The 19,813-nt window shown below is 44.5% G+C and overlaps 1 protein-coding gene across 1 annotated transcript in view; it reads left to right on the top strand.

The window, feature by feature from the left end:
* Positions 1–19,813, top strand: part of Ankfn1 (ankyrin repeat and fibronectin type III domain containing 1) — a 387,857-nt gene that overhangs the window by 351,444 nt on the left and 16,600 nt on the right. Inside the window, exons 16-19 of the mRNA XM_051158275.1 lie at positions 695–845; positions 2,412–2,580; positions 13,657–13,823; positions 19,256–19,469. Coding sequence (XP_051014232.1) covers positions 695–845; positions 2,412–2,580; positions 13,657–13,823; positions 19,256–19,469 — 701 coding nt within the window. The remainder of the gene's footprint in view (positions 1–694; positions 846–2,411; positions 2,581–13,656; positions 13,824–19,255; positions 19,470–19,813) is intronic.

The raw sequence follows: 19,813 nt of genomic DNA, 5'->3' as shown, positions 1-19,813 counted from the left end.
AGGACCAGCCAGATGGTCTTCCCTCCCACCGCCATTCTTTCCCCTTCCCTTCTGCTTGACATTTGGAAAAGTTCATTAGGAGGAACTATAGAGCACGCAGGATGAGGACGCAGATGACTGGTTTGGGAGGAGGAAGGAAGCAGTGGTGTGTGTCCCCTGGTTCCTTTTATTGGAATTGTCTGGTGTTCCTGTTTGTGATTCTCCTCAAACTTTTGGAAAGGGAACGAAACCAAAATAGCCCCCATGATTACAACAGGCAAGGGCTGAACTGCGCTGTGTGGTTTGTTGCCTGAGCTGGATCGGAGTCCTGTGGTTAGCCAACTGTGGGATTAACCAGTCGATGCCCCTGTGGTCCAATGTGGGCTCTTAGAACTTACAGAGATGCGCAGAGGCAGGAAAATAAGGACAGTCGGGAAGTGACTACACACCTGACAGCTTTCAGTCTCAAAAGCAGAGCCATACAAGCCCAACCTATTGTTCAGAGGGACAGGTGCTTTGGTGGGTGAACTAAGCTGAACTCAGAAATAGCCCACCTGAACTCCATTTAGGCAGCAAAAGGTTCAAATTGCATAAATAGCAATTTTAACCACTGCGAACTGGCCGTTCAGGTTCTGGACATACACACCAAAGAAAGTTCCGAGCTGGATTCTGAGCTTTTCTTATATTTCTAATTTTAACTTGACTCAACATACAGAGAGGAGTGGGAGTGGATCCAAAAGCTTTCTGGCTCGGAATCTATGGAAAGTGTGGATCATAATGCTGACTGCCCCATGCAATTGTTCTTCTACGAGCTCCAGATGGCAGTGAAGGCTCTCCTGAAGCAGATCAATAGACCTCTACACCAGGTACCTGGCTTTGCTATTTTATCTACTTTTTATGGTTCGTGGAAACTGAGTTGTGTCATAAAACATACTCAAGAGGCGCATATATATATATATATATATATATATATATATATATATATATATATATATATATATATATTTATTTATTGTCGCTTATTTAAATACCACTCTGCCTGTACATGCATGTTTTGAATTTAATGCCTACATCTAGACCCGGGCTATTCTCTGACTCCTTTTTTCTTGTTCCATCTTATCTACCTCTTCCAAAGTTCCCAGGCCCTACCACAGGGCCCTCTGACCAGGCAAGGGAAGACCCTCTAGTCTACCCTGAAGGACACCAAGATGCAGCTTCAGGACAGCATGAAACACAAGAATGTATACAGATATGCATGCATAACCAAACAACAGTATAGTGGGATACACAAGCTACTTAAGACTAAAGGAACAATCACAGGACTTAAAACAAATGGCCAATTGATTTCATATTCTCTGTTATTAACAAAATCATTTTTCAAGTGAAATTATGCACACCTATCTTCTATAAGTCAGAACTCCAAGGGAAATGGCTGGCGTGTAAAAAGTAAACATGCTATAGGCTGTCTAGTTGGCTCTGTCTAGTTGCTACAACCTAGCAACGTGCTGAAGTCAGGGGTGGGGTTGTCCTCTGTTTGGTTTGCTTTGCCTTTGTTCGCCATCCCTGCCCGTCTCAGCACAACATGAACATGGAACACGAGAGAGCCAAGTGTATCCTGCGCTAGGAAGATCGTGACAACACTGTTCTCTTTTCATAAGAGAAAGAACTACAAATTGGCCACATGAAGGCAGGGGGATACGTCCGAGATTCCAGAAGCGTCTGTCTAGTAGGACTCTCCTGGTTTTAAGTCTGTGCAGTATAGCCGGCCCAAACCTGCCAACACTCATACAGACTAAATTGTAAGAGGTGCTAAAGATGCTAGGGCAGCCACTGGATTATTCCAGGGGTGGCCCTGTGCTCACACGGAGAAAAAAAGAACCTAAGAACATAGCAGCTCTCCTTGTGACAGGAGGTACTATTAAAGGGCGTTTTGGGCTTAGCAGGCTGAAGCAGCTCGTATTTCACTGGTGACTTGGGCTACATACACATGTTGGGAGAAGGCTGCTTAGCTGCATAGCAGTGCATACAACATTTTTTTTTATACTTGTAAATTTTTCTCAGTCCTTGGCCAGAAACTACATTTTTCCCCCTTAACCAACTTAAATTGAAACTAGTGGATTTTTAATTCAATCCATTTTTGTTGCTTCGTGTAATTATATTCATCATTTTGAAAAGCCCACAGAATGCAATCATTTTCTGCTTTTATAAGAAGCATAAATGTTGTTTTCAGAGTTTATGTGGAACATTACTGCCTTAAATCTTGATTTTATATAGCATTATTAAATGGGCTGAACCCTAATATTTATGTTGTATAAAAATTCCAAGCTTGAAGTTGTGTAATTTTGTTAGATGTTTTATGCCGGTTTGGTGTTGTTTATGTAAGTGCCATGTTGTAACTCTCCTATTTTTCCTCTGCGCGTGTCCCTCTGCAGGCAAGGAACTTCCGCCTCTACACACAGGAGGTGTTGGAAATGGGTCACAATGTGTCCTTTCTTCTCCTGCTCCCTGCCTCAGACGACGTCTGTACAGCCCCAGGACAGAATAATCCTTACAGCCCACACTCAGGGTTTCTTAACCTCCCTCTTCAGATGTTTGAACTCGGTATAGTAGCTTGTTTCACCTAGAAATATTAACCCAGCCTCCTTATAATAAAATCACAAAGTGATATCTGTTCCCCCTTGTCCCAGTGGAGGGTCAGTAAATCACATGATGGCTTTGGCAACAACCCTTCCTAGGACTGTGTACAAGTGTGAGCAAAAGCGAGGCTCCGAGACCAGCCTGAACAGTGATTACGGAAACCTAGCTAAGGCCCAATGGAGAGGAAGGAATTCTAAACTGAAAGTTCAGTTATCAGACTTACTTATGACCTCTGTCCCTACTTCTTAGAACATAAATACAAGAATGATGTCTTCATGAAAAATGCTATCTCCCTCCCCTCCTCCTCCTCCTCTTCCTCTTCCTCCTCTTTCTTCTTCTTCTTCTTTTCTCTCTCTCTCTCTCTCTCTCTCTCTCTCTCTCTCTCTCTCTCTCTCTCTCTCTCCTCCCCCCCCCACCCTCTCACAGCCAACTAGGAAAAAATACCAATGAAATAAATATAGAGAGTTTATATCACTTTGGAGCAAAACAATTGCTAAGTAGTCTTGATTTACTAAATAAACAGATTGATATTAAATACTCGAAATAGACTAGACAGTTTGAGACATGAATAAGATCTCCCAGAATGCAATGCTGTGATCTTAACATGAGGGATCTGGATGGTGGTAGATCCTGCCCTGGCCTTCAAAATGAATAGCCTGGCTAGAGTTTCTGCAGAGAGAGCCCTGCTGCCCACTGAGAATGTGAACAGGGGGTCTTTGTCTCCTTTCCGGTGCTTCCTCTTGTAATAGAGCAATAAGAGGCTATTAGCAAGGGCTCTCTCAATTCAAATAAATCTGCAGTTTGGGGTAGGCTGAATGAGTGGGTGGGTAGAATGGAGGCAAATCCTTCTCTCTCTCTCTCTCTCTCTCTCTCTCTCTCTCTCTCTCTCTCTCTCTCTGGATGGCCCCTGAGTTACCAGATTTAGAAACATACAAGATAATTACCTGAAACTTCACTTTGAGTTCTGCGCCTCTGAATCCAAATTTATATTTTGGGCAATTGCTTGAGCCACTTACTTGCCCTTGCTCCAAGCAGCTTAGAGACCCAAATGGTGATAAATGGCAACTACTGTTTTCCAGAGGAAGGAGACCTCCTAAGACAAGCTAGAAGCTGACCTGCAGACAAAGATTAGACAGTCCTGGGTCCCTTTTCCACATATTTGCTATGTCACATGATTAATAACAGTGACCATACCATTCCCCAAAGCCCTCAACATGACCATTTAGCAAATAGCCTAAGGTATATTTCATGTAGTTGTTTAAGCATGGGTAGGTTGAGAAATAGATAAAAAGAAAGTCTTTCGTGTCGAGGGCGGAGAATAACTAGCAAAGGTGTGAGAAGATACTAGTTAGGAAGAGTCTGGGAAAGAACAAGAAGTTCAGTGGGTTGCAAAGCATGGAGAGGACATTCAGCTGACCAGAAGGAAGGAGGCATGCTGACATGCTAGAGTCAGGAAGAGAGGTGCGAAACGTGGATAGAAAGCAAGAGCTAAACCCTTCAGAGATGAGTTTACAAGTCTAGTGGAAGGATGAGAGCTTGTGGGAAAAGAGAAAAAATATAGACATGAGAAACACTGAATGTAATCAAGAGTGAGCAACTGCTAACACCAGTGAAAGAAACATGTGAGGATTGTCTCTGAGGTGTTCAGCTCATGTGGAGATTGTCTCTGAGGTGTTCAACTCATGTGGAGATTGTCTCTGAGGTGTTCAACTCATGTGGAGATTGTCTCTGAGGTGTTCATCTCATGTGGAGATTGTCTCTGAGGTGTTCAACTCATGTGGAGATTGTCTCTGAGGTGTTCAACTCATGTGGAGATTGTCTCTGAGGTGTTTATCTCATGTAGGGATTGCCTCTGAGGTGTTTAGCTCATGTGGATATTATCTCTGAGGTGTTTAGATCATGTGGAGATTGTCTCTGAGGTGTTCATCTCTTGTGAAGATTGTCTCTGAGGTGTTCAACTCATGTGAAGATTGTCTCTGAGGTGTTCATCTCATGTGGAGATTGCCTCTGAGGTGTTCAACTCATGTGGAGATTGTCTCTGAGGTGTTCAACTCATGTGGAGATTGTCTCTGAGGTGTTCAACTCATGTGAAGATTGTCTCTGAGGTGTTCATCTCATGTGGAGATTGCCTCTGAGGTGTTCAACTCATGTGGAGATTGTCTCTGAGGTGTTCAACTCATGTGAAGATTGTCTCTGAGGTGTTCATCTCATGTAGGGATTGTCTCTGAGGTGTTTAGCTCATGTGGAGATTTTCTCTGAGGTGTTTAGCTCATGTGGAGATTGTCTCTGAGGTGTCCATCTCATGTGGAGATTGTCTCTGAGGTGTTCAACTCATGTGAAGATTGTCTCTGAGGTGCTCAGCTCATGTGGAGATTGTCTCTGAGGTGTTCATCTCATGTGGAGATTGTCTCTGAGGTGCTCAGCTCATGTGAAGATTGTCTCTGAGGTGTTCATCTCATGTGGAGATTGTCTCTGAGGTGTTCAACTCATGTGGAGATTGTCTCTGAGGTGTTCAACTCATGTGAAGATTGTCTCTGAGGTGTTCATCTCATGTAGGGATTGTCTCTGAGGTGTTTAGCTCATGTGGAGATTGTCTCTGAGGTGTTTAGCTCATGTGGAGATTGTCTCTGAGGTGTTTAGCTCATGTGGAGATTGTCTCTGAGGTGTCCATCTCATGTGGAGATTGTCTCTGAGGTGTTCAACTCATGTGAAGATTGTCTCTGAGGTGCTCAGCTCATGTGGAGATTGTCTCTGAGGTGCTCATCTCATGTGGAGATTGTCTCTGAGGTGTTCATCTTATGTGGAAATTGTCTCTGAGGTGTTCAGCCTCAGGGACATGAGGATACTTCTGCCCTTACCAGAAGTATCAGAGATCAAAACGATGGTTTGGGTGCTTTTAGCTTTAAGCATATTGAATCTGAAGGTGCTAAGTCAACATCAAAGTAAATATCACACTGGCAGCAGAAATGCAAAAGGACCAACCAGGTGCTAACCAGGAAACTTGAGCAGTGTCTACAAGTAGCTGCTAAAGCCAAGAAAACAAATGGTTCCCACAGGATAGAGAAAAGGAAAGATAGAAGGAAAACACTTCATTGAGGAGCTAGCCTGGATTTTCTCTAATTATGGGACTGTGTGTGTGTGTGTGTGTGTGTGTGAGAGAGAGAGAGAGAGAGAGAGAGAGAGAGAGAGAGAGAGAGAGAGAGAGAGAGAGAGAGAGAGAGAGCACAACTGGGGGAGGGGTGGGAGATTGTGTCTCTCCATGTCTCAGTGACACCGGTGGAACAATTAATAATTTGGGACCAATTACAATAGTATATGCCTCCTAGGACTGTGTCAGTCACAGACATTTGGAAGAGTCCCATGACTCCTGTGAGGGGCACATACTCTGCTTGGCCAGGCACCCTCTGCCATGCTGCTCTCTGCTCCTCTCCACACTGCAACTGGTGAGGCCTACTAGCCAGGTTTTCCCTCTGGTCATTCACTTGTTCACCCACCAACATATAATACCATGTGCCAGGCATTACTATAAGGCCCTGGAAACCCAGCAACTCCTCACAGAGTACACATCCTCGTGCAGGAGACAAATAATAAATCTGTAGACAGGTGACACAAGCATCAGTGACATAAGGGCCATGAAGGAAAACAAACCGTGGAACAGGACTAGAGGGAAGCAATAGGGCTGCAGCTCTCTGAAGGATGACCTGGGAAGGCCTCTGTGAAGATGTTACATTGGACAGAGACAGGACATCAGCAAGAGCAGGTGTGGAAGCCTTCGAGTAACACTGTGTGTGGACAGGAGAGCCGTGTGCGTAGTGTGGAGTAAGGAAGAGCAACAAAGCCAGGAGAGGATGTCACAGCGGGAGAAGCCGCGTCCTTCATCATATTGAGACGCCGACAGGGAACTTGGCTATTAGTCTGTGTACAGATAGGAAACTCAGTGGACGAGTTTGAGCAGTATAGTGTTAAAAGCTCTGCAAGACGCAGTAGAAGCTCCCTCCCCCCAGCCCCCAAGAAAGAAAGCTTGACTTTGTTTAACCCAGAATTTTCCAAATTCATCTGACCAGAACTGGAAACATTTTTGGCATTGGCATCTATTAAAAAGTCCACAAAACACATACTTAGGGATACAATGCCCTAGAATAATGTTCCTCAACGTTTAATGTTCATACGGCTCACCTGGAGGGCTTGTTAAACTAGAGATTCCTGGAGCTCAGCCCCAGTGACGCTGAGTCAGTAGGCTGAGAACGAGCTTGAGGACGTGCTTCGCTAATAAGCTCTCAGATAATAATGATGCCACAAATGCATGGGCATGGTTCACGTGGTTGTCCCTAGGACCCAGAGATAAATACATAAGTACAGACTTAGAGATGTGTTCAGCACAGTAATGGAGAAGAATCCCACTGTGTCAGCCTCTTTGATCTGTCTTACCTATTCTTATTGCTGAGAGCAACTGTAAGACCATAGACACTAGCCCTCATCTATGAAAAATGGGCCATAGATCAAAGCCTGTGTCTCTCAGTTCATAGTTTAAGTTCTGTTTTTTGTTTTTTGTTTGTTTTGTGTTTTTTTTGTTTGTTTGTTTGTTGTTGTTGTTTTGTTTGGGTTTTGTTTTGTTTTGGTTTTTTTTTTTTTTTTTTTTTTTGGTTTTTGGTTTTTGGGAATTTTTCTTAGTAGAGTCAGGCAAACTTTGATACTCCTTTGGCTTTCCCTTGTTGCTGCATCATGGGCTATCTTACTGATTAATGAGTGCCATGTAAATTTCCAGAAAAGACCACTTGGTTGGGCTTTGTTCCACTGACATGTCCAATTCTATTAGTGTCTTTTTTTTTAAGGCCCATGGAGAAATGTTGCCAGTAAGTAGAAACTGATACACTCTCTAGTTCAATGTTTGTTGTACCAGAAAGAAGTTTTAAAATATTTTAAAATATTTCAGGCTCTTAGTGAGCCTCATGGCAAATGCCACCTTAGCCTTAACAATCAGTGCTTTCCAAGAAGCAGACCCTCTTATCCTCCACTAGGCATCAGCCCACTAAGAAATTAATGACGGCTTCTATAAGAACTCTAATCCTTACTATATTGAACCCATGGCCCTCTGAGGAAGATGCTAAGAAAAAAATGTTTAACTAGGGCCTTCCCACTCTAGGTTATTCCATAATAAGTGGCAGAGATACCCTAAGCATGTCTGAGAAAGAAACAAATGTTTTTAAAAATTCAGTCAGAACTAGGAAAACTTTAATAACAACAAGGGAATTCTAATGAAACTTGAAAAGGTGTGAATTATGGGAATATGTAAATTATAATAAAGAGGTGCATTATATTTCAGTGTGACCTGTATAAGTCATCATCATCTACCTCATGGAAGGATTTGAGATTTGGCAACCCAGCCATGGTCCTGCCAGTGACCTTAAGTGAATCATAAATAACCTACTGACCAGCAATGGAAAACTGCATCTGTGCTGATTCTAGTACCAAACAGATGTGGCGAGGGCAAAATGATAATGAAGATTAGCCTCCTGTCTGCAGGAGTAAAGACCACCAGGACTCACCCATGGGATGCTATTTCGAAGGGCTGCTTGGGACTCCAAGAGACTGGAAAAGGAAGATGTTTCCAGCTCTGGACAAGCAGGGTTGAGCTAAGGCAAAGAGAAGCAGTTTTATCACAGACCCATTCCTCTTTCCACAGCCTTAGGGCTGACACTCCACTATCCCTTAGGTGAAACAGAACAGGGTCCTTGTAAGGTCATGGAGTCCATGGACAGAGGCCCCTATGCCCTGATGTTCCCAGAAGAAAAAGAAAAGCAATGTCACAAGCTCAGACACCCCATCCAATGACGTGGCCTCTCCAGGATCTGCCTAGCCTGCACTGAGGAGGTCACCTTGCCCTGACCCTGTGGGCAGTCTCAATGAACAGCAAGCCTACCATGAGAAAAGCTGATTTTTATTGATTTTCTTGGCTCTGTAATTTGTGCTAATTGGACTAAAAGGACAGAATATTGGAGTGTTTTGGTTTGGGGGTTTTTGTTTGTTTGTTTGTTTTTGTTTTTGTTTTTTGGTTTTTTTTTTTTTTTTTTTTTTTTTTTTTTTGGTCATACCCTTCATTCAACACACATTTGCTGAGCTTCCACTACATGCCAGCTACTGTCCTGGGTGGACCCGCAGGCATCCACAGCACAATGGTGACACACCAGAATCTCAGACTCTAGAGGGGATAGAGGCATTTCTACCAGCAATTCGAATACAGTGAAAGCCGCACTATAAGACAGGAACCACCAGATTTCAGAAAGACACAGATCTTCCTGCAGAGGCACTACTTTTACTGGATCAGGGGGCGTTAAATCAAAATTCAGACACTGAAAGGCAGAGCTGAAGAGGGAAGCCACTGTAAGCAGAAGAAACAGCATGAGCAAAGGCTAAGGCCATTAGGTCTACCCTTGGTAGCAGGGTGGACCCTGAGCACCTCTGGGGAAGCTAGCAGGTCAGGATCAAGGCAGTTACTCCTAGGAGGTGAGATTACATGCTGTGGGAGAGGCAGGGTGGTGAAAATGCTCTAAGGAAAGGAGTGATATGGGATTACTGGATGTCAGCAGTCCTAGGGAGGACAGACTACAGAAAAGCAGCATTCTGGGGCTGAGTCCAGAGGCGATGAGACCGTGAAGAGACTGTCTCGCTGGCCTGGATCAGCAATGACAAGATCTAGGAATCAAGGCTGGCACGCTGGAGGTTTAAAGACAGGAGAGACAAAGCGATTCAGGAGTTAAAAAATCAATGAAAGTTTGTGATTGATTTGATGCAGCTGAGGGGCAAGATGGAGGAGCCAGAGCGTCTGAGTGAGGCCGGAGATGGATAGCATTGCCATCTACCAAAGCAGGAAATATGAGGGGAGGAAGAGGTCTGCAGGAGGGGAGGATGATGAGTTCGGTTTGACAAATGATGAGTTCTCAGGTACCTGTGGGATATCAGGGCAATGGGGGCTTAATGGAATCCAGACCGTAAACTTGAAGGAAATGGCCCGGCATCAGCCTTTATTCCTAGTCCTCATTTTTCCTGATTTAAGACACCACTCCCGTATTCCAGTGTCAAGTCCATCCACTACCCAGACTCTGCGGCGTTACCCTGGCAAAGACTCGTGGCACTAAACTTATCCTGGGAGGTTACCTTGTTGATTTGTTGGCTCTCACAGTAGCCCACAATTCTCAGACAGACTGGGAGGAGTTTGAAGAGTTGGGCGTTCTTAGGGTATTCTAATCCCAATGTGCTAATATTCAAACTATTGAATGTTTCATTCTTCCTGGGAAGTGAAAGGACAGGAGAAGGGAGTGGGAGCAAACTGATTCTGGAATGTCCCATATGCATGTTGCATACTGTACACACACTGTGTTGGTTCCTCTTAGAGAGCCCTTCTTAGCCCTTCTTATCACCTCCCTACCACCAAAGCTAGTAGTAAGTGGCTTGGCTGCAATAAAACATCAAACCTGCATGGTGGTTAGCCCACTCACCTTCTACTCTGCTGTCCTGTGAGTGCTCAGGCCAACTGCACTTTAGTCTGTCACTGTGTTATATGGGGGAAATAGAAGAGAAATAATACCACAGAGAATTAGTTTTCATGTGTGTGTGTTACTCACAAATCATGTAGTCCCAGTAATGACATTATCACTGCCTTATACCAGTTTGTCTGTAAAATGCATGTGATTCACAGTTTTAAAAAAATTAGAAACATCCAGTCTATATTCTCCCTTCCTCGGGGATGGCTACCAAGTGTATCATTGCTAAACCACAAAAGACTATGTTAAAGTAACATTTGTCAAAGTGACATTAAAGGCTCTGAATAGAGACCACGAGAGAAGGAAAAGCGCCACAGCTGAGAGGTGCTCATAACTCACTTGCGGTGTGGGGCGTGGATGGCACTGGATGGTGTGGGTATGGGAGACCACCCACTGAGCCACAGCTCCTGCCACAAAACGCAAAAGGACACTGAATTCCCTGACCTCAGAGAGAAAACTGAATATCCTGGTCTTTAAAATTTCAGATGAGACTGATTCTGTTTCTTTCAAAAGGATCATTCAGTTTCTTTACACAGTCAACTTTCCTTCTTCTTTTTTTTCTTCTTCTTCTTCTTATTTATTTATTTATTGGTTTGTTTTTTTATTTTTGTTGCTGATGTTATTGTTTCATTTGGGGTTCTATTGTTGTTTGGGGGAATTTTTATTTATTTATTTATTTATTTATTTATTTATTTATGTTTGAGTTTTCAAGACAAGGTTTCTGTGTAGCCCTGACTGTCCTGGAATTCATTATGTAAAACAGACTGGCCTCAAACTCAGAGACCTTCTTGCCTCTCCCTCCCAAGTACTGGGATTAAGAGCACGCACTGCTACCCACCCACCCATCCTTCACATTTTAGAAAGAAAAGTCCACTTCTGTTGTCATTTACAATTTTATTTGGAAAAGGAGGCTATGAGACTCTTCACTCTGAAGCCAAGAGAAGCCATGTGCCAAGTGCTAACAGGACATAAGCCCTCCCCTTGAAAGGCAAAAAGACGCAGTCATGGAGCTGCAAGTATCAAAAGTAAGCTTCAAGGAATGGTGACATCACAGTCCTGAAACCCACCTTTCCAAATAGAAAAGTCCAGCACACAAGGACAGCAGTGTACCTAGAGAGGGAAACGGGGTGTCTTTGGGGCCAGAGTCTGCCGCCTTCACCATCAGCTCTGACACTTCTTTACTCCATCGATGGTAGTTAAGAAGCTATGGTGTTTGGAGTTTTAAAGAAATAAAAAGTTTCCTAAAGGTAAAAGCACCCGAAGACCCATAGACAACGATGGAGCAGGTTAGGGTCCTCATGCATTCAGAATCAATTCTTCTATAGACCCAGAGGGAGAAAGGGGTTCTGCCAGGAAGGGAGGAGATACTGGCGGAAACTTCACTGAGAACCTGTTTCTACTGAATTTTTCAGAGGCAAAAGAAGACTGGAAAGGACTGGTAGAGACAGGGATCTAAGGACGAGGAAGGGCCATTGTGAAAGTGTAAAAGGGAGTTTATTAAGTTTGGTTTGATCAAAGCTCAGTTAGTACAAGGCTAGCTGTAGGATGAAAGTCACAACTAAAGATTCATATTCAGATCCTAGACCCATAAGAGTTCCTTTATGGGGAAAGGAGGACGTTCGCATTTTTATCCCGAAGAAAGATCTCTGTAGGGTTTCAAGTGAGGGAAATACATGAGAATTCTACTGTCCAGGAAAAGTGTGAGCGCTTGTCATTCACTGGCAGAATATGGAACCAACTCTAAAGAGTGTAAGAAGGTGAAGAAGGAAGGAGCTGAAAACAGGAAGATCAAGTCCAGATCTGAGGGTAGAGAAGTGCCCAAGGAAGGACAAGCTGGAGTAGGGGTGGGGCACAGCTGGAGTAAGGGTGGGGCACAGCTAGAGTAGGGGCGGGGCACAGCTGGAGTAGGGGCGGGGCACAGCTGGAGTAGGGGCGGGGCACAGCTGGAGTAGGGGCGGGGCACAGCTGGAGTAGGGGCGGGGCACAGCTGGAGTAGGGGCGGGGCACAGCTGGAGTAGGGGCGGGGCACAGCTGGAGTAGGGCACAGTTAAAGGTTGAAGAATGGAAACCCTCATTCTGTTCTCTTTCTATCCCATATGAGCAGAGACAGTGCAGGCCACCCTTCCACTGGCCTAAAATTTCCCCTAAGAGGGTAGCAAAGAAGGAAAGAAGCAAGACTTCCTCACTAGAGGAGATGAACAGATACTCCGTTCTGAGGCAGATGGTTTAGCCTCTCCAGATGGCTGGGTGTAGGTATTGCAATCTAAAATAAAGGAAGGCAGAGGTAGTGAACTGCCTCTTACTAGGTAGTCTTACTAGAATTTCTCACCCAAGAAGACACAGTAAAAATATTCTAACAGACATGTGGGCCTACAGTGGCCCTATTTTCAAAGCCTGGAAAGTGAAAGTCTGAAATACACAAAATAAATGAGTACTAGTCTCCCACTTTAATGATGGGCCAGGACAACACTCGAGCCACAGTGCCCCGCACCAGAAAGCTCTCTCACCACATTAGAAACCTAGGTGATCGTGTATGGCTAGAGCTGGCCAGAGAGTAGAGAAATGTTCCTCTTCTGAAAAGGGGTGGAGATGGGCATTCAGCTTAGACTCTCTCCTATGCTCTGTCCTGCTGTGTTTTGAGAAAAGAAAGTCAAAGATACAGAAAAAGGGGTCTGGTCAAGAATCTGAGCCCAAGACCCTTCAAAACTGCAAAGGGGGAACAGGCAAAAAAAAGTTCAGAGCTAAGCAACAGGCCTGGAGGAAAAGTCTAGTTAGACAGGAGACAGATGAAGGAAAGCCTGCCTCATATCTTCTAGGAAGAGTAAGCAAGAGACTTAGTTGAAAAATCAAAGTTAGGTTCCAAGTTGCTACTTGTTTTTCTTTGTTTGGATTTTTTGTTTTGTTTTCCTTGTAAAGTGATTTTCCCAATTGGGGTGGGTGGGTGTGTGTGTGTGTGTGTGTGTGTGTGTGTGTGTGTGTGTGTGTGTGTGTGTGTGTGTGTGTGTGTAGCCATATGGAGAATAATGTATACTTAGCAATTTGAGTACTTCTGAAATGTGTATCATTAGGCAATTTTGTTATTATATAAACATCGCATACTATATTTACACAAATTTAGATGGCTATGATGTCACTGGGTGACATAGCCTTATTGGGCCACCACTGAATATGCAGCCATCACTGAAACATCATTACATGGCACATGACTACATATGAAAAAGGCCCCAACTTTAGGAAAAAGTCCATCTAAACTGCAGCTTGAGCCAACCCACTTCCCCATACCTTATGAGGAGTTGGTAACCTAAAAGGGGACACTGTCTGACTGAAGCCAGACAACTGGCCCCCTAAGAGCACATTTATAATTTATTTATGGCTTAATATTTTCCACTGATAGGGTTAATAAATCATGTTTCCATTCCGCTGGTTTTCTCTGCTGTATGAATTTCTCTATTTTGATACCAGATCTTAACGTGTTTTATTTTGCTTGTCCATTTTCCAGTTCATTTTTGCAGCTACAGAGAGAAGTTTATTAGTCTGTATTGCCGCCTTTCTGCTGTTGTGGAGCTGGACTCTTTGAACACCCAACAGTCCCTGAGGGAAGCGATCTCAGACAGCGAGGTTGCAGCTGCCAAACAAAGACACCAGCAAGTGTTGGATTTCATTCAGGTAAAGCTGCTGTTCCTTGGGAAATAAGGAAGAGGCAGGGAGGACAGGGTGAGAACCAAGCAAAGGCGAAAGCAGCTGCTGGACACCATCAAGGGAACACACTGTGCCAACGGCCTGTGGATCTGGCTGAATGGCGGAGCTCGGGGAACTGAATTTTCAAACAGTGAATTACAGGTAAATTGCACAAGTCCTGAGGACTGTATCAGCCTCTATGATCAGCAGCATGGAATGGCCCAAATACTGTGCTTACCCACTAGTCCAATAATAGTTACAATAGGGAAAGAAAAGTACAGGATTTTCTCAGTGTCTCAGAGAAAATGAAAACAAAATGGTCTATCTACTTACATTAACCCAGACACAGATCGTTCATGATTTAAACTTCTTTCTTTAATGTGTGGTTACTGAGGTGCGAAAATGACTTGACTGGCATGATGGCACATGCTTGTGATGCCAGTGTTGGGAAGGCTAAAGGAGGATCAAAAGTTCAAGACCAGTCTTGGCACACAGCGAGTCCCATACCAGCTTGAGTGGCAAAATGAAGTTATCTTTTAAAAATATATGTATCTGTATGAGTCCCTGTGTGTCTGTCAGTCTGTGTGTGTGTGTGTGTGTGAGAGAGAGAGAGAGAGAGAGAGAGAGACAGAGAGCGAGAGAGACAGAGAGAGAGAGACAGAGAGAGACAGAGACACAGAGAGAGACAGAGAGAAGGAGAGAGAGAGAAGGAGAGAGAGACAGAGACAGAGAGAAACAGAGAGACAGAGAGACAGAGAGAGACAGAGACACAGAGAGAGACAGAGAGAAGGAGAGAGAGAGAAGGAGAGAGAGACAGAGAGAGACAGAGAGACAGAGACAGAGAAAGAAAGACAGAGAGAGAGAAAGAGAGGTGTATGTGAGTATGTAGGTGTGCATACCTGTGTATACTCGGAGGGCTGAGGGCTGGAAGATGTCCAGTTTTGCCTATGCCTTTGAGATAGGGTCTCTTACTGGAGCACCTGGAGTTTGCCATTTTTCAGCAAGGCTAGCAGCCAGCAAATCCCAGCAATCTTCCTGTATCTGCACCTTCCCTCCCCACCCAACTCAATACTGAAGTTATGGGAGACCCAGCTTTATATGTATTTATTATGTATATAGGGCTCTGCCTGCGTGTACACCTGCAGGCCAGAAGAGGGCATCAGATCACATTACAGATGGTTATTAGCCACAATGTGATTGCTGGCAATTGAACTCAGGACCTCTGGAAGAGCAGTCAATGCTCTTAACCTGAGCTATCCCTCCAGCCCCCCCACCCCACGTCCAGCTTTTTTATGTGAGAAGTGGGATTGAAACTCGGGTCTTTGTGCTTGCACAGCAAGTGTTCTTCTCCATTGAACTGGCTCTCCAATCCCCTGCTTATCCTTTGATTCCAGTGCCATGTTGAAGCCAGGCAAGTTGACACACACATGGCATGTTCACACACACACACACACACACACACACACACACACACACACACACACATACACACGTAATCCAGAGCTAGAGAGGCTGAGAGAGGAGGACAAAGAGTTCAAGGCTAGCCTTAGCTACACAAGGCCAGTCTGGGTCACATAGAGAGATACTGTCTCAATAATAACAGGCCAGAGGTCAAGGGACAGGCCTCTAGTTCTCAGCTGTCCAATGCTAAACTCTGGGGCAGACAACACTTGCCCTGATATGGAGTTTTGTGGGAAGCGTGTTTCTCCTCTCTGCAATAGAGGGACTGAGCTGCAAACACTCTCAGGCCCTAGTCAATGCTTACAATAATTTTATGACCCATCAGAACCATTTTAAGGAACACTTTACTACCCATGCCTTGGGTTGTGTTTCTGCCTTATTCCACTTCGGCTTCCCCGAATCTCATTCATCCAATGAGGGCACTGTCTTTTCCTTAGCTGTGGCCACTCTGAAACCTCCTAGAATTCATGACTCCATTCTCACCTCCTGACTGCTACCTGTGCTCCCATTTCTCACTTAGCCTCAAGCTCAAGCTCCAATGCCTTTTTTTTTTTTCTCGTTCCTTCTGATCACATTCTTAAGTGGGCTAAATAGTGGCAAGCCAGGCCAAGAATTTTCCAGGGTTCTTGCCTGCTCCGGACTCCCATAGGCACACAGACTTGGATAAAGGCCAGTTCCCAAAGTGTCCAAAAACTAACTTCTGAGGCAGGGTAATTCCAGATCATCCACCTGGATCCATAGCCTTCAGTACACTACCCTGCTGCCCCTGGCATGAGCAACTTCACTGCCTACAGACAACTCAGTGTCCAGCTCCCCCTTACCTGTGTTGACTTCTTAGCCCCCGCCCTGAAATGAAAACCAGCTGCAGCCACTCACCCATTGGTGTTCACAGCTCAGCCCACCACACGCCATAACCAGAGCCTGCAGAGGCAACTGCCAGTTCTATCTAGATCTAAGACCAGTGTTACCACACAAACCAAACATTGTCAAGAGCAGGGGAGTCTACGTAAATACAGCTAGGAAGAGAAGCCAGGGAGTGTCGCCAAAAAAGGGGAGGTCTGGGCCAGGGGAGACAGAGAAAAATCGCAGATAAGATATACAGGCTTTATAGACAGCACATGCAGTAGAGATGCCAAAGTAAGGAGAGAGAGAGAGAGAGAGAGAGAGAGAGAGAGAGAGAGAGAGAGAGAGAGAGAGAGAGAGAGAGAGAGAGAGCGCTCAGGAAAGAAATGGCAAAGCACGAAGACCTGAGGCTTAGCGTACTTTGAGCTGTTAAAGCCAAAAGGGCAATTAAGCCATAATTTATATACTGTAATGCTTCAAATGTGCCTAAGCCGTAATAGAAACACAGCTCATTAAATATAGCCAATCTATCATCCCCTCAAGCACCTTGTGGCTATGCTGTGAGAAAGCCAATCACCTTTACATTTTAATAAAAATATTATCTTGCCTGGGTACAGAGAAAGGGCATAATTTATAGGATGAAAACTGAAATTTGTAAAGAGCGGGCTGAGAAATGGATGCAGATCTTTAATCACCAGACTTGGGCAGTTCACAGGCACTGGTTTGAAAAGCGTGTCAGCAAGTCTTCAGAAGCCGAATTTGGACCTTAAAATCTGGGGGATTATGTTGTCAGTTGCTTTTAGATCAACAGTAGAAGGTGAAATGAGTGGAAATTGGAATTCTTTTGGAGCTACTTAGGGAGGTTTCATTAAACTCAATCCACAGGCCTCCCTGAACCTACGGCACTTTTCTTTTTCCTAAGTTAGGCCCTCTCCACCTCTCCGCAGGGGGAAAAAAAAAAAAACCTAAGAAGTCAGCAGTGCTTCATTCAACTCCGCCCATGCTTGGCAACAGGCTGAAGCACCTTTATCTAAAAAGAACAGGTGGATTGTGATGAAAAATCACATACACTTACAAGTTACCACAAAGCGGCCAGCTTACGATGACGGACGTTATTCCGGCCGCTGGAGAGGAGAGGTTTGAAAGTCCTGTTGGCAGAGCTGTGCTCCTCCCAAGGCTCTGGGGAGGGGCTGTTCTCTGCCTCCCCGGCTTCTGGGTGCTGCTGCCATTCCTTAACTCAAGTCCATCTCTATGTTTGCGACTGTACTGTCTCTTCTCTTCTGCCACGTGTCCCTCTGCCTCTTACTCCCGCAGACAGCCAGGACAAACACTTCCTCTAGAATCCTTAACAACCCAGGTTGGCCACAGAAGGTGCTATTCAAGTCTTTATCCCATAGGGTAATAGCCACAGGTTCCGAGGGTTGGGAGTTGGGAGATCCTTTAGGGATTCACATTAACCCCACTGGAATCATCATGATTGCCATCATACAACCAAAGACGGTGTAATACTGTCCAATTTGCAGAGCGCACTCACCCACATCCCCTGAATCCTTCCAAGAACCCTGAGACTAGAAATCTACAGACTGGGTAGCTGTTCCATCTCTCCATTCACTGTACTAGCATTCCCTGAGCATCTAATTTAAGAAAAATACAAAAACATAGTTCAGGGCCTTGACAGACACTATTTTTAAAAAGTTGTTCACAATCATACGGTGCCTTTAAAATAACTCAGAAACCACTGTACACTGAATGTGGCATGGCCAACAAAAGCCAGCTGAGAAACTAAGTGTTTCCTCAGGGAATCCCATGCAGGTCTCACCTGGGAGTTCCAGTTTGGCTTTACCTCAAGAACTTTGGGTTCCCTTTAAATTCTCCCTCTAACATGCCTTTATGCCTCCTCCTGGGCCTGGCTGCTCTGGAGGTCTCTGACCAGCTGAGGGAGTAAACTAGCCCTGGGCCTCAATCTCATGCTTTCAACACCAGTCCAGAATTCCTGCCAAGTCCTATAGGGCAGCACAGAACTAGAAAGCAAGAGGAAATGGCCACCGGCCACAGTTTCACTCAGTGGTTCATTTCGGCCTGCCTGTCACACTAAACGTGACATGGAATGTCATGGTTTCAGCGTCTGTTCTGCGCTAGGAGCACAAGGTTTTTTGTTAATCTTTTCTAATGAATGAAGTTAGGTATAAAGACCTAAGGAAAAAAATTGACAATAAAACAACACTGGATGGTAACTTAATCATTAAAACCTCTCCAGTCAGGGACACTTAAGATGTCTCAACGGAAACAACTACAAGATAGACATATAAAACACTTTCTTACCTAAAAATATAGATTGTATTTTAAAGCAGGTTTGTTACTAATTTTCTTTTTTCTTCATTGATTTATTTGTTCATTTTTACATCCCAATCATAACCCTATTCCCCCTTCTCCTCCCAGTCTCCCCTCTAACCCACTTCCCCATATCCCCTTTCCCCCTACCACCCAGATACCAACCCACCCTGGCACATCAAGCCGTATGAGGAGTAAGTGCCTCCTTTTTCACTGAGGCAAGACAAGGCAGCCCTGCTAGGGGAACGGGATCCAGAAGGAGGCAAATGAGACCAAGTTAGACATAGTTCCCACTCCAATTGTTAGGGGACCCACTTGAGGACCAAGCAGCCCATCAGCTTCATGTGTGCAGCGGGTGTTTAAACGGTTTAACAAGGGCTTTTAAAAACTGCTTTAGACTTTGGAAGCATTTGTTTTATATATACAAAAGAATTCAGTTTAATATATAAAGTTAGATCTTCTCTGTAAGACGGGCGTAAGCGTTCTCAAATTCATGTGTCACTTGCATCATATCACCTCCCTAATTCTGTGTATTTCCTTACACAAGGAGATAAAACAGTTCTGTTCACGTGTGAGGGAAGTGCTTTGCAGTGTCAGAGAGACTTTCAAACTTGTCATCCTATTCAATCACCACAACATATGGGATGTTTATAGCTTACAAACAAAGCGACTAAGGCTCAAGACAACGCCACAGAAAACAGTTCATCTTAGACTCTCAAGAAAATGTATTTCTTTTCATGGACGCTTCATAACTTAATGCCTTTCACTATTATTTTATTCCAAAGCAAATTGATGAGGTCTGGCGTGAAATGAGGTGGATCATGGATGCTCTACAGTATGCAAGGTACAAGCAGCCAGTCTCCGGCTTGCCCATCACTAAGCTGATAGACCCCTCCAATGAGCAGCATCTAAAGAAGATCAGTTCTACGTCATCACACATAGACTGCCTTCCATCAACATCCCCATCCCCAGAGATGCACAGAAGAAAGACAGTGAGCGGTAAGCAGTGAAATCTAAGGTTCTTTGGCTTGACTGCCACATTCTTGGTCCTGTCTTCACTAATGAGTTCTTTGTGTTGATGTACTGGTGCTAACAAGTGGTAGGAAACACTGTTCTGGGAAGAGAATCAAAAAGCGTAAGAGAAACAAACCCAGAATCATGGCTGGGTAAGAGACTGGGTCAACAACATGAAATCGCTTCACTGGGAGCTAGGGAAGATCAGGCCAGCACTAGTCCACACGGCCATGGGATGGAAGGACACAGAACAAGAATGGAGATCTAGGAAGTCCAGATGGGGACTGCAGCAGATCCAGGTGACGACGTCAACCTAGACTCTGGTTCCA

Source organism: Acomys russatus, chromosome 16 (genome assembly GCF_903995435.1).
Source record: "Acomys russatus chromosome 16, mAcoRus1.1, whole genome shotgun sequence".
NCBI lineage: Eukaryota > Metazoa > Chordata > Mammalia > Rodentia > Muridae > Acomys > Acomys russatus.
The sequence above is the reverse complement of the archived record's forward strand: the minus strand, read 5'-3'. Positions and strand labels throughout refer to the sequence as shown.